This window comes from Arvicanthis niloticus, chromosome 2 (assembly GCF_011762505.2).
Source record: "Arvicanthis niloticus isolate mArvNil1 chromosome 2, mArvNil1.pat.X, whole genome shotgun sequence".
Classification (NCBI taxonomy): Eukaryota; Metazoa; Chordata; class Mammalia; order Rodentia; family Muridae; genus Arvicanthis; species Arvicanthis niloticus.
The window spans coordinates 87,275,465-87,289,688 of NC_047659.1; the positions used below are offsets into that span (position 1 = coordinate 87,275,465).

The 14,224-nt window shown below is 44.8% G+C and overlaps 1 protein-coding gene and 1 long non-coding RNA gene across 14 annotated transcripts in view; one reads left to right on the top strand and one right to left on the bottom strand.

Moving 5' to 3' along the window:
- Nucleotides 1-2,019: 2,019 nt before the first annotated feature.
- LOC143441398 (uncharacterized) lies at nucleotides 2,020-5,155 on the top strand. Its single transcript, XR_013108752.1, has 2 exons — nucleotides 2,020-2,366; nucleotides 4,929-5,155. It is a non-coding gene; the product is annotated as an uncharacterized LOC143441398 (long non-coding RNA).
- A 7,809-nt stretch (nucleotides 5,156-12,964) lies between these two features.
- Nucleotides 12,965-14,224, bottom strand: part of Meis2 (Meis homeobox 2) — a 201,683-nt gene continuing 200,423 nt past the window's right edge. For all 13 annotated transcript variants that reach the window (XM_034493822.2, XM_034493821.2, XM_076929467.1 and 10 more), the window contains one exon: nucleotides 12,965-14,224. This exon is cut by the window's right edge and continues 181 nt beyond it. In XM_034493822.2, coding sequence (XP_034349713.1) covers nucleotides 14,119-14,224 — 106 coding nt within the window. In that variant the 3' untranslated portion in view covers nucleotides 12,965-14,118.

The window sequence follows — 14,224 nt, forward strand, 5'->3', positions numbered from 1 at the left end:
GCCCTTTGACACTGAGACAAAAGAATGGATGAGGCAGAACCAAGCCTCCTCCTGGGGCCTTCTTAATGTTCTCCAGACTGATCTAGTCCTTTGCTCCAGAGGTCAGATGAACTGCAAAGGCTCAGGGACACATACATCTGGAGGAGGGGAAGTGAGGGGCCCTGAGATACCTTTCAAAGGGGTCTTGGCTGGTGAGAGGAGAGATGGGCTCGTGAGCACATACAGGTTTCTTCCTGGGTAGAAAAGATAGCCACCAGGCATTTCTTCCCTTGGACCTGGTCCTTCTCAACTTGGCTCCTCTAAAGGAGAACTTTAAAAACCCACTTTTGGGGCAGACTGTCTCTTTTCCTCTGCTTTCCTACTATGCAAAAACAGAGCAAGAGCCTGAGGGCTTTCAGGGTTCAAGTTACTCTTTTTAGTCACTCAACTGGCAGCCTGAGCCCTGATTGGATAATAGATTTTGAGGTGAAAGTGGTAAGGTGGCAGAGTGGGGCTGAGTGGCAGTTACTGGTTACATCATGGCTACTTTGCCCTTGCAGCTAAGGGAATGGTCTCCATCCTTAGTACCATCTAAATTCAAGGTTGCTGGAAAGGGGTGGAACTGGGCATTGTTGGGGACTTCTCACACTTTCCTCGGGCTCTAACTAAAGGGTCATGAAGTCCAAACACCAAAGGAATTAGATGTAGTTCTTTTAGCTGGTGTCTATCCAAGGCCACCTCCTCTTCATTTAGATGATAAATCCTATGTGTTCACTCTGCCTAGTGTCTGCAAACCTGGAAAATTCTTTGGGCTTAAGGACCCAAGAGCTTAGGAAGAGCTTGGGAAGAGAGGGAGAGGAAACAGAATTGTCCACTCCTCTTACACAATTCTGACCATCCAGAGGAGGTGTGTACCACAGGGTCAAGAGATAAGAGGGTCTCCTCCTTGCTGTTTCCCAGCTTCCTATGACTATATGCCAGCTGAGCTCTTGGCTACTGTGATCTGAGACAGGAGTGTGGGCAAAGGACAGGGTTGGGGCAAAGAAGAGATGATAGTTACAGAGCTTTGTGCTTGTGCCTAAAAAAGGAAGGGAAAAGAACAGGGGAGGGAAGAAGATAGTTTCCATAGGACTGAACAGTAACAAGGAGTGGGTTCCACAGTATTCCAGTCAAACCAGGGCTCTCTCACACTGGGGGTGGGCGGTGATGTTCTAGGGTTCTGGAATGAACACCTTGGGTTTAAGCTCATTTTTGCCCTCCTTTCAAGAACCCCCTTTGTCCTGGAGCTAAGTTGGTGGTAAAGTGCCTCTGCCAGAAGCTCCAGGCTTCCTCTGGGCACAATGGCTTCCTTGCCTTGATTTGGCTTGGTTTCTGTGCAAAGGAAAATTATGACTCCTGTTAGTTTTTATATCTTTAAATCACGATTTCCTGAGGTTTGTGTTTCAGGCCAAGTGAAGTAGATAGCTGAGGAGAGCTTGGATAATTCCAAATAAAAATTTCCTGGAATGATAATTTGTGTAAAAGCTTCTAAGGAGGCTAACTTTTATATGTCGATGTGGATTGGACTGCTTCCCTGTTCGGCTAGAAATACATATTAGCTGTGTGCATGGCGACACAGATATTCTAAACATCACACACAATTTTCTTCCGACTCCTGACAGTCCAATAGTGACTTCTGTGTGAGTACACTTCCGAGAGAAATACTCCGACTGGGGGTCAGCAAAAGTTACACCCCACCCCCAAAAGTGAGTAAAATGCAGGAGGAGAGGAAAGTAACATGCGTTTCTGGAGGAGGTGAGGAGAAAGAAGAAGAAAGAGATGGAGAAGGGGACAGGGACCAATGGTGGAGGAAGAACGATGAATGGGTGAGAGAGGAGAGCGGGTGAGGTGAGGACATTAAGGTCAGTGAAGCCCTGGACTCCACCCTCAAGCCTAAGTGTCTCTCCAAACAGGTTCAGGTCCAGTTTCAGGCGGTCTCTTGTGTCCAAGGTCCCCCGGGGGCTTAATTCACTCCTGCCCTCTCTGCAGAATGACTTTCGAACCTGGGAAAATAATTGCATTAGAGCAGATTACTTAGAACCGATAGTTATCCGTCTTCTGCTCTTCGACAGAAGTCTATTAAACTCGGCACAGCCATTACCAGCTGAGCTCTAGAGCGCGCCTTCATTAAGAAAATTAAAACTGTGTTTCCCGAACCTAAGCCAAGCCTGCTCAGTCTCAGGAGTCAGTGGCCACCCCCGGGGTTTCCCTGAGCCAGGTTTTTTTTGTTTGTTTGTTTTTTTGGTTTTTTTTTTTTTTGGTTTTTTTTTTCCATAATCAATATCTTTGCCTCTTGGACCGGGTAGGTCTGGGCGGGAAAGATGGAGTATGGTGACAGTAGCTGGAAGGTAGGGATTTCCCAGCTAAGAACTCAAATCATTCTTTTTGACCCCGCCTATCCTATGGCCTCTTGCCTCTCCTCGCCTGGGTCTCCTGAGGCTTTGCGGTTCAAAGTGGGTACACCCGTCCGGGTGTGGCTCCGGGGACACAGGTAGTGTAGGGATGCGGTGGGATCTGCTAAGGGGGCTGCGTAGAGCCAGGAACTTAAGCAGTTGAGTGCCTGAGTCTGAATATAGACACAAGTGCACGTGTGTCCCGCGCGCGCGCGCGCGTTCCAACACCACAGCGCCTACTCCCTCCATCGAAGGACACAGAACAGCTGTGACACTAGAGTAGCCAGTGAGCCTTTTGTCCACCCAAGCGCAGGCAGCCCGCCAGGCAGTTAGACAGGCGGTGGAGTGTGCCTCCGACCCTTAGGTCTTGTCCCTTTGGCAGACTGCTGGGCCTTCGGGGACCTACTTGGGTTTCCACTTGGGTTTGGCGACACACCCTTATGAGTGCCCCTTGGAGTCTGGGCGCCACTTTCTCTAGCTTGGGGCGGAGGGAACAGGTGGGAAGAGTAGGCTGCCAGGAGGTCCCATCCCCTCCCCTCTCTCCAGACACCCTGGGGTTCCCGAATCTCTGGTGGAGAGAGGGCTCCAGTGCATGCTCACAGAGCAGGTCACTCAGTGAGAGGTTGAGATGCGACATCTGGAACTGTGCAGTTGAAAGAATAATTTTTTTTTAGCAAGGTTTATTTTATCTTTCTGTTGTTGATACCTGACTCTCTTTGTTCAGCATTTAGCTTTTCTAAATGTTAATTATTCAGGACCCTCAGAAATGTTCACCCAATTCAAGTTTCTAAGAAAAACATAAGGGCTTTTGCATATATAGACACATTCTCTCTTGAGACTCTAGGGGCAAAGAGCGGCTGCATCTTTGTCAGAAAGCCCAGTGATGGAGTGCTTAGCCACCTTTTTCTGTTCAGTGTGGCTCTCTGGTTATTAGGGCATCATCATTCAGATACAGGCTTGGGGGCCGAGGGTGGGGGTGGAGGATGGGGGTGGGGATGGGGTGGAGGGTAGTTACTTGAAAGTGCACAATATTGGTATCTAATTCTCTTTCCCACAAACTCAATTTGATACAAAAAGCTTGCAGAACTCAAATGACAGGAGTCAGCTGATAGCCGTGGACAAGGTAACACCTTTTACATCTGCACAACTTTCAACCACAAAACATTTTTTAAAAAAGTGTTTTTAAGTTCTTCTAAGCAAGAGGGAAAACTAATGCCCGATATTAGTGTTTTCCTTTATCCCGTGGAGTTATCATTTGATCTCCTTTCTTTTGTAGCCCAACTGAGCAAACCAGAAGTGAAGTGCAGCCTCTCCCCAGCGACAAATCCAGGGTGTTTAAAGCAGGTTCCTTGGATTTTTTTTTCTTTGCCTTTAAAGCAAAACAAAACAATTTTTAAAAACAGCGCCATTCCTCCTGGAGAGTTAATTTTGTTGCCACAATATAGGCATGGGGCTGTTAACAGCCATTTGAGAAGATAAGTCTTAGTGATCTCTTTCTTTCAATCATAATCATCAAGTGGTTTAAGATTAATGGCGGGGTATTTTCTGTCTCTTCTGGAGGAGCTTTGTGTCAATTTACTTAGAGCATTGACCAGACTGTCAATGTCTCCCAATTTTATTAAGCTGTATGTAACCAAACACAGTAGGATTTCTATGTTTCCTCCATCGGTGAGTGTGAGAGTATATTGCTGATGTGCTTCTCATTCTGAATTCAGCTGCAATGAGGTCCACTTCCTTGTGTTTGTTTTAATGTGTTTATATAGTTACACGGACAGCTATGCATTCCATGTGCATGCATATACCCATATATACATATATTTAAGGTGGTCCATGTGTTGTGCAGTAACTTCTTTTACACTTTATCGAGCTTAAAGGGGGACCTTTCAAAAAGTCAACCGTAGTGGCAGACTTCCCCAGAGTAGAATATACTTTTAAAGTAATGCAATGAACTTCGAAATAGATTCCTTCTCATCATAACAGTTTGCTTGAATGGTGCATATTTAAATTTACCTCAGTTATTACAATAGCCCCCAACAATATTTCAAGCTCAGCTACACTAAGGTATCCCAATTCTTCCCAAACGATCTGTGTTGACTCCCACCACTGCCTTTTCCTAGAAGTGCCCTTTTCTGTGGGGCCCCAGGGTGCCTGACACAGACCTCCAACGTCCACGAACGGGGGTGGGGGCTGAGTTGTGAGAGTGGAATCTGCAGAGGAGCCAGGGTAGAGAATGGATTGCCCAATCCAAGAACTAAAAACACTGGGGAGGAAAGAAAGGAGCTGCACCTTTTGCAAATGCTGTTCTCCCTGTCCGCTGTTCCTTCCTTCCCCAGAGCCTCGTTTCTCAGAATTGCTCTCAGAAACCCCACAATTTGATTCTTTAAGATCAAAACAAAAAACTCCCCGAGAAGCTAAAGTCGTTCCGCGTGGAAGATTGCCACGTTTGGTGTGTGTGTGTGTGGGGGGGTTGTCTAACTGCGGTGGGAAGACCCTTCTGAGACTGGGCTGCTTTGTCAGTGTCTTCTTCCAGAAGCAGAGGCGATGGAGATGGGTCGCGTTACCTGTGTGCTTTCGCCTTCCACGCTGTGCAGAAATCCCGGGCGAGAGTAATCTGAACGCTCAAGTACGCCGCTGTGCACCAAACCCCAACCCTCTGAAACCATGCGGCGCACCTTGCATCGTGGAGATGAAGTACCTGCATTCCGCCGGCGGCTGGATATTGGGGTGCGCTCCAGCAGTTCTGTCCGTGTCCAGCAAAAGCGAGAAAACCGGGCCAGGGAAGAAAACACGCACATGGAAAAGACCTGTTTGTGTATAGATTCTGTGACAACTAAGACAGACAGACAGACAGACAGACACACACACACACACACAGAGAGAGAGAGAGAGAGAGAGAGAGAGAGAGAGAGAGAGAGAGAGAGAGAGATTTGAATGCTCTGGGATCCCACTGATGTGTGCAAAAGAGGTTACCTCAAACTGAGAACTGCCTAAATTCCAAAAGCGATTCCTGAAGACTTTTATAAACCTGTGAAATTTCCCCTAGGAGTTTGATTTTACAAGTATAAGAAATATTATTTGGCGTTCTTTGTTGCCCCTCATCAGATATCTATTTTTAATAATAAAAAATCCTTCTGTATTGTCCATTAAAATATATCTTTGAAAGTTAAACTCTCAAGGAGGAAAAGCAAACTTGAGCAAACCCCCACAGAATAAAGAGATTAGAAAACGTATCTTTTTTGCTTAGGCATTTGGGCATTTATTCCCCGAGGCTAAGTGAAAGGTGTGGGTACTTTCCTATTTTATTATTATTTTTATCATTTATTCATTTAAATGTTCAGCCTTGACAAGCTATTCTCTTGCTGCAGCCGGACGAAGGTGGGAGTGGTGGAAAGGGTAGGTGGAGGGTGGGGGGCGCAGAAAAACACCGTTGGCTTCGCGGGGGGCCGTCCCGCCGCCGTCTGCCCTGCTAGCCAGCAGGGGGCGCTCTGATGTTATCTGTGGACCAGCCCGCAGAGCTGCTCAGAGCTGGTGACACAGGCTTGGCGGTTGCACGCAGCTGCAAGAGGAAGGGGAGGAGGATCCTAGCTCCTAAACCCTCAACAGCGATTCCACTCGACTTATTTACCTTCAGCTCGAAATGTATCTATGTTTCACTTCAACTAGTTTAGTACTCCCGCTCCGACCTCTTTTCATGTGTGTCTTTACAGCGCAAGTATAATCACCCATCTTGAAATATACATTAATGCAACTTATTAGATGCGACGATGAATAGTCAACATTTTTTTTCGCCTGTTAGTTCCGCTGATCCAAGCAGGATTTATTTGCAGGTCTCACATCCCGGAGTCATAATGCGCCCCCCACCCCACCCCTCCTTAAATAAAATTGGTCAAATGTTGACAACCTGTAAGGCAACCTACCACTCAAGATTAGTGATGGGAAACTAATGAGAAAATATCAGATCGCCCGGCCCGAGGGCTGCCAATTAAATCTTCGCTGATTGAAAAATAAAAGCGGACTTGGGGTGTGAGCCCAGCTCAACTTGAACTATTAATTTAACATGTTGCCGGTCCGTGCCTTCCCTCACTCCATCAGCGCCTCCCCCTCTCTCATCCCTCAACCTAAAAGCCAAATGTTATTTCTCGAAATATTTCAAGAGGTCCAAATCAGAATGATCATTTCTTACACGGTAAATATTAGCCCTTTGAGCAATATGATTTAACTAATTAGAAAATTTACATCATTAAGTCTCAGGGAGAGAAAAAAGAGAAACAGATCTGCCAATCATTTTAAAGGAGACAGGCACTATTGAAGTGTGAAGAAATCGGCTCTAATTCAAAAAGGCAATCGGGCAGAAAAAGCCCTCAACATTACCCTGCTAGTTATTAATCAGAAAGGGCCCTCTCTTCTCCCTGCACCCCTCCCCTCTGGGCACTGAGTTTAAGTTCGTTTTTTTGCCAGTGGCCCATGTCATATTTATATTGAGGTTTTGTCTGCTAAAGGATTAAAATTTGAAAATGTTTCCATATGAGGAAAACAAAATCCTCAAAAGGAAAAAAAAAATCTTCACAGACTGGTAAACTTGTTGTAATGCATAATTCTCACCCTCCTTATTTTTATTCTTTCTTCCCATTAAGTTCCTATTTTGAAACCTGCTCGGCGAGAACTAGATAGTCTTTGTGTTCTTCCCCTCCCCCTCCGTGTACCTCCTCCTTCCTCCAAAGCAGAAACCTAGAGTGAAAGCAGAAAAGTACAAATACATTAACAAAGCCGGACTCCCTTCATAAAAAGGCCACGGTCTAGGCTTACAGTCAGGAGTCTACAGAAATGGGGGTCTGTAGGGTGGGTCTGCAGACAATATGACGCACTGAGTATTTCCCCTACCTATGTATAGGAGTCCATACAGTGTGTAGTTAGAGAAGAAAAGAAAGCAGGTAGGTAAGAATAATTTTAAAGTGCACTGTGTGTGTGTGAGTAGTATGTGAGTGTGTGTGTGTGTGTGTGTGTGTGTGTGTGTGTGTGGCTTTTGTCTACCTCACTTCTTTTCTCTTCAGCTTAAAACAGCAGCCTCATTATATGTAGGTGCCCCTTCCCCTCATACTTACTTAAGCCCTCAGTTCACCACACACATAGCCCTTTTCCCAGTCTTCTCATTCCCAGCAAATTAACTGAGAGTGAATTGCAAAGGGAACTTTCTGAGTGGATCCTCTGAGATGTTCAGGCCCTTCCCAGCACCTCTGAGGACTCACTTATAAACTGTCTTTGGATTTAAAAAAAAAAAAAAATGTTGTAATCCTTGGGCAACAGATTCCCTTTTGTTACCTCTTTTTAAATTATAAAGAAGTCAGGAAGACTCACTTTCTGCCACTCCCTGTTCTCTGATTACCCATCACAGCTCAATTTTCCTTCTCTCTGCTTTACTTTTTATAAAGTTTCTCCACCATACTTTCGGTCCTAGTCCATGGCCTTTGGGCATCCTTGGGCCATCCGAAGCTCAGCAAGTCTAGTTCAATGCCACCCTCCTGATCACTAGACTTCAAGTTTGCAAGAGAACACTGGCAGGCATGGGCTATTAACACAACACACTTAATTCTCTCCACGAACTTTTACTGGGAAGAGAACTTTGCGGGAAGAGCAAGTGTTTACATCTGTAAACACTGTGCCCCTGAGGGTGGCTAGCGAGTTGGGACACAGAGGCTGGGTACATGTCAAATATGGCAGAATTTGTGAAAGGGTCTTTCTGAGGTACACTTTAGGGAAAAGACTAAGGGATTTGGGGCACTGGGAATAGTCTAGAATCTTTCTGAAATGCACCTCTTGTTTTTTCTAGCTGTCCCAGAGCAGATGGGAGTCTCTTGTGCTTGCCTCTGAGAAAGATTAAATGAACACTTCTGTCATTTGCGAGAGGTGGGACACAGAGAGGTGGAAAGACACCAGACAATGGCCTCTGGCCATGTAGGACTCCCTCCCAGTGCCTGGTCCCCTGCGGAACTCTGCTTACCTTTGTAGCTGGTATTTCATCTGAAACCAGTGGAAGGTTCCTGGCTAGACGAAAAAGACCCGGAGAATCAACGTCTCTTGGATCTACTCCGAGGCTAAGAAACATTACAATAAAATTTACAGAGCCTTTAACAACTCGCAAGTAAGGCATTAAAATTCTCTTTAATTGAGAAAATATTGATTTTCAAGTCTAGAAAAAGCGAAATCGTAATTTAGTGGCAAACTTTTAGGCGAGAATATAGCGAGTTATGCCGCCATATAATGGATCCACTCTTAATCCACACACAACGTCACGTCTTTAATTGCTCTACTTTGTGAAGTGATAAAGACAAAAAGATAACCCGATCAAGGCAAATGCTTTATTTAAAAAAAAAATCTAGAGAAAGGATCTAGAATAATTACTTTTTCCGTTGATGTATAAAAAGAATTGCCTATCATTTTTTGAAGTAGGGGAGAAAGGTCCAATGGGGAGAAAAGAAATAAAAAGAACGGAAAACCACAGACCAGTCTAAAAGCCACTCACAGTAGCAAATCCGTTGATATTCTTTACCAAAGGAGGAACGAAGCCAACGTACTTAGAGCAAATGCATTCACAGGCAAAATTGCATCCTCCGTGAACGAAACAAACCTAGGTCTATTTTGTTACTTTATTCCCGGGTCCTGGGGAGGGGGCGGGGTGTGCAGAATCTATTGGTGGATAGAAGGAGGGGAAGAAAATCAGACTTTCTGTTATTTCTGTATCGGTTTTTGGTATTATAGAGGAGTGAAGAAGTTTTTGTGTGGTGGTTTTTCATTGATCAGTCACTCTGAGCTAATGTAATTATCCTCATCAATAGGACGCTGCAGAGAGAATCATTATGTGGGTGACATTGATAAATGACCGCCCAGGAACGGCCCTCTCTCGGGCAACCCCCACATCTGACCCTCCCACACACACAATGTAGTCATAGAAACACCTACAAGGACCTAGAGCGCCGCCCCGCCAGAGGCCCGAGAGGGAAGAAAAGCCTCGGGCGGCGAGGTGGGGGCAGGAGGGGGGCTTGTCCAGATCCCAAACTGTTGCAAGACAAAACCGGCCAGCCGTATGCGGGACAGGCGGAGTGGCAGGAGGGGGACTGTCCCCACGCGGCCCCCCAGCTGCCCAAGCAGAGTTGCCTACAACAAAGTGCAAATCTGCCCTGCAGACCAGCCCATTCCTCCACACCTTTCTCCACGTGCGAACTCACTCCAGGCCACCAAGAGATGCTTGGGCGGGCACACCCTGAAGGAGGATTCAGCAAAGGAGTTTAAGGGTCAGGCCATCAACTTGCAGGAGGCAGATTCTCACGCGCAGCCCCCCCTCCCCTGCGTTGAAAACACCCCAAACACACAACAAACAAACCAAATACCACAAAGGCAGAGACTGGGCGACACCTCCCCTCTGGCGCTCCTGCGTTATTTCCTGAGTGACCCCTTCTTTTCTCTTCACCTCCTAACCCAAGGCCTCTGATTATGAGATAATGGATTTTGTGATTGTTTCTGTCAAGGGGGGAAAAATCCCCCACCGAACCCCGCGTTTTTATCTTTCCACTGTTTTATTTAAGCCAATGGGAAAGTATTGAGAGCGGTAATTGATTCATAATGATCCATAAATCGGTGTCGGAAAGTGGGGGTGGGGCGGTGGTGCGAAGAGAAGGGGGCGATGCTGTTTATTTATTTTATTTCTAAAGCCTCAGCTAAAGTAGCTTTGACACTGTTGGGGCTGGAGGGGAGGGGCCGCTGGGCTCTGCCGGATCATCCATCATTCCTGTCACCCAGAGTCTGCCCGGAGGAGCAGTAGACGCAATCTCCCTTCTGTCTCTACAGCGAAACTATTAATATTAAAACCTCCCTTCAAACACTGCCCCGACGGTCCCCATTCTCATCACGATTTGACCGCCAGAGTCCAGCGCTGCACCTTCCTTCAGCCCCGCTGGGACTACGGGGTCTCCCCAAGCGCACGACGCCCGTAGTTGATTACTGGAAAAACAAAAACAAAAAACAAAACAAAACAAAACAAAAACCCCACGGTTACTTGTCCCCCTCCATCCGTTTGCAGCAGGTTCGTCTGTACAACAAACAAACTCGCGACGGGGAGGCCATCTGCACGCATGACCGCGGACAGATCCTCCATGCTCTTGGCTTGTTCCGAAACTCCTTTGCCCCTGGACCACAGGGTGGCGGCTTAGCTAGGGCCACCCGGCCATTTAAACAGCTCGAAAGAGGACCCTCTGGCAAAGTGGCGACTTGTAGCCTTAGCCGAGGTCCAGGTTACTTATCAAATTGCTGGCCTGCAAGACTAATGGAGAATTTGCGGAGGATCCCTTTGAAGGAAGGGCCCTCCTTTTGACAGCTGCTAGAGATATTAGCCACATTTCCCTTCCCGGGTCTGCTCCGGGTTAACAGGCCCGCGGGAGTGGGAGGGCCAGCCGGCGAGCAGGACCTTGATGGACTGGACAGACCCATCCAGGGAGCTGGAGTGGGGGGTTCGGGTGCTGACCCGAGGTTAGCGGCAAGCGAGGGATCGTGGAAGACACAGCCTCCTATGGACTTTTCTTTTTCTTTAAAATGTGGCTTCTTGTTCAATTCCCAACCCTTAACAGATGGCGACCGCAGCTCTCTCTCGGAATTTCTTGAAGAAAGGGAAACCTTTGGAGTTTATTTCTGCTTTTGCTTTTCCATATAAATAAAAAAGTGTTTTTATATTACTCTTGTTTTGGAGAACATAAGCAATTTTATTCAGACTACAGTATTTCCTTTAACACTATATGGTTGTCAAAACACCATTCCCAGTTTCTTTGCGTTTGACAGCTGAGTCTTTCTTAAATATACCCAAATCGGAACTCTTTATACTAAATAGTAAACCCGAGATAGGAGCAAGCGCCTTCTGAGGTGGTATAAAAAGCACTATAAAAATTGGATAAATTCATCATCCCTCTGTCATAAAATGGGGTGGGGGCGGGGCAAGAAAAATGCATAGATATTACCACAATTATCACTCAGCTCCAAATATCTAAGGTTAAAATTAGCATGATGGGATACAGATTGGCCAAGATACTAAGTTCAAGATGAGTCTGTGAATTCAAACTAAGGCTCACCAACTCTGGGTTCTACCCATCGTGGAATAATGTAATAACTCCATAAAATACTTTTTATAAACATGAGCTTGTGACCAAGGAAACCCTGCCGCATTTACCTTATGGAGAGCAATGGAAGAAAACCTGCCAGTATAATTTTTTTTCCCCTTTCAACTGATGTGAGAGTCAGTTTATAAATGAGGAACTTGTGAGAGTTTACATCAGAGCATTTAAAGCAAACATATGCAAATATTTAAATTTTACAGAAAGATTCCATGTAAAATGGAACAGGGAAAGTGAGAGGGAGGGGGGGCTCTGTGTGTTTTATGAGATCCCTGTGTTTGTGTCACGCACTGCTGTTTCTAGGCTTAAAGAGCAGTGCACTAATTAAAGCAATAAATGCACTTATAAAAATTTTACTTAACAATATAAAAGAAAACAATAGCGATTTATACACTTGCTCATTGGTACGCAGAGCTTCCATTAAGGCCGTCTAAGGAGGAGACAGGGAAAGGCTGGCCTGAGAGGCCGCTATGGATTGCTTCCAAGTGTAAGCTTGTGTGATTAGTGAGCTCTTCCCCTACAAAGTGGATCATCTCTCCACCTCCTATTTATTGTCCCTTTTAAATGGAGGAGTCACTATTTAGGAGCTAGGAAAGTCTAAGCAGTGTGGATTTGGAAACTCTATGAGTGCACAGATCTCTAAGCGTCTACATTTTGCACACTTTAGCACGCACTGTGCAACACCAACAAGCTTGTGGCTCTAAGTACCAAGTGAAGCTTTGAAAATGCTATCACAGAATCTCTTTTTTCTTTTCCTTCTTTTAAGGAAAAAAAATTGAGCCACCAAATTATCATACTTGCATCCCTGCACATGGAGAAAGCATGTTATTAAAAAGATAGCACTGTGTTATTTGTATTAAATATTAATCCTTAAGTACTCCTTTAAGCTCAGAATTTCCAACTCCATAGAAAGTGTTTACTTATCTATAGACGTCTATATATAAGCTTTAATTTACATAGTCAACAGTATTTGAGTAAGATGGAATACAGATAAATCATGTTTGAGCACACACATAATTTCTTATGATATAAAATTAACTTGGAACAAACCCTTTATTCTACTGGTGGGTGCAAAGGCAAAAGCTTTATCTGAAATTGCTTTTTAAAACATCATGCAGCTATAATAAGGCAGGCTGGGCATTTTGATGGTGATTTCTCAAGCTGGTTATAACACATGTAATTTCATACCTTTGGAAGTTTTCTGTTGATGAAACCTTAGAGTCCAAACACATAATGAAAAGCTACAGATGATGACTACAGATGCTGGTAAGTTACACCTTAAATATGCTCAACTTCCTTAGGGTGGGGGCGGGGATGGGAAACCATCACCTACTTCATCAGTGCCCAGTAGCTGACATCCTGCCACCTTCAAACCATTAAAAACACCAAAGCCTAACAAAAAATCAAAAATGAAATATTTATTACCGCATTTTGTGACTTAACACCTTTTTTTTTAACATAACGCCACAGTCCTCATACAAGTATTTTAATGTAAATTTGACAAAGCTTAAAGGTAACAGCATTTTCTTCTAGTGAGGAACACGTGCTGAGAAAAGAGGATCCCATGGACATACAATACCAATTCCACAGCAGATCTGATACTAGCAAAAACATTCTTTTTTTTTTTCAATTGAGGTAAACACATAGAATATCTAACATGAAACAATTAAAAGACCGAACTCTGTACGAAGTTTGTTACAGTATTCTCTTGCTCCTTTTTATCCCCCAAGCTTTGAGTTCCTGATAGAATCCTACGTATGGTGCAAAGACCATGAATAGCTTTCTTTTTTGTGTGTGTATGTGCGTTGAGGAAAGCTGCCCAACTTAAGATTGTTTTGTCCACAGCCAAGGCTCGGAACTTGAAGAAGCCTTCGCTCTGTCTCTAAATCTTCACTGGCAAGCTCTTTGAAGAACAGTCCCCCAAAAATCATAATAAGAATTGGCTTATGAAGCACAAACTATAAAGATCTGTTTGAAACTAAAGGACACATGGACGGGGGAACAAAGGCCGGGCTTAAAAACACATTCTAGCCGCTGGAGTTAGTGATGAGGCTCAGCCAAGCGTCCATCTTGCTCCGCAGCATGGTTCTTTCTCATTGGCCCAACAGGTTTAAAATATACCACAGTCTCTTCTGGATAGTGAATTCACTGATGAACCAAGACAGTCATTCTTTTGGGAACAACACACATAGTGTGGAAAACAAGGATATATTTTTTTTTTCTCTTCTAAAACTATTTGAGGCAACATAACGGAGTGATCAACAGAAATGTACAAGTTTAACTTAGTCCCTATGTTTATGCTACAGTAGTTATAACTCTCGGAGTCTTTCTCCAGAGGATCTCTGCATGGACAAAACTGTCTCGATGAGCCCGTCGCTTCACATTTGTGTTCTTGTCCCATTGGTCCTCTGTTGCTTGATGAAAAAAATGACAAAAGTAAAAAATAATCACAGCTGTCTGGAGTTTCATATTAAGTGTCACATCTGGTCAAAGTTCAGAGAGTCTTAAAATAGTTTTTGCGTGTGTTTCCTTCTTCCTTGAGTTCCCTTATACTATTGGGCATGAATGTCCATAACCTGTCCGCCAACATTGGGATCTACAGAATTTAACATTGTGGGGCTCTGTGCTGACATAGTCATTCCAGGGTGAGTAGGGGGT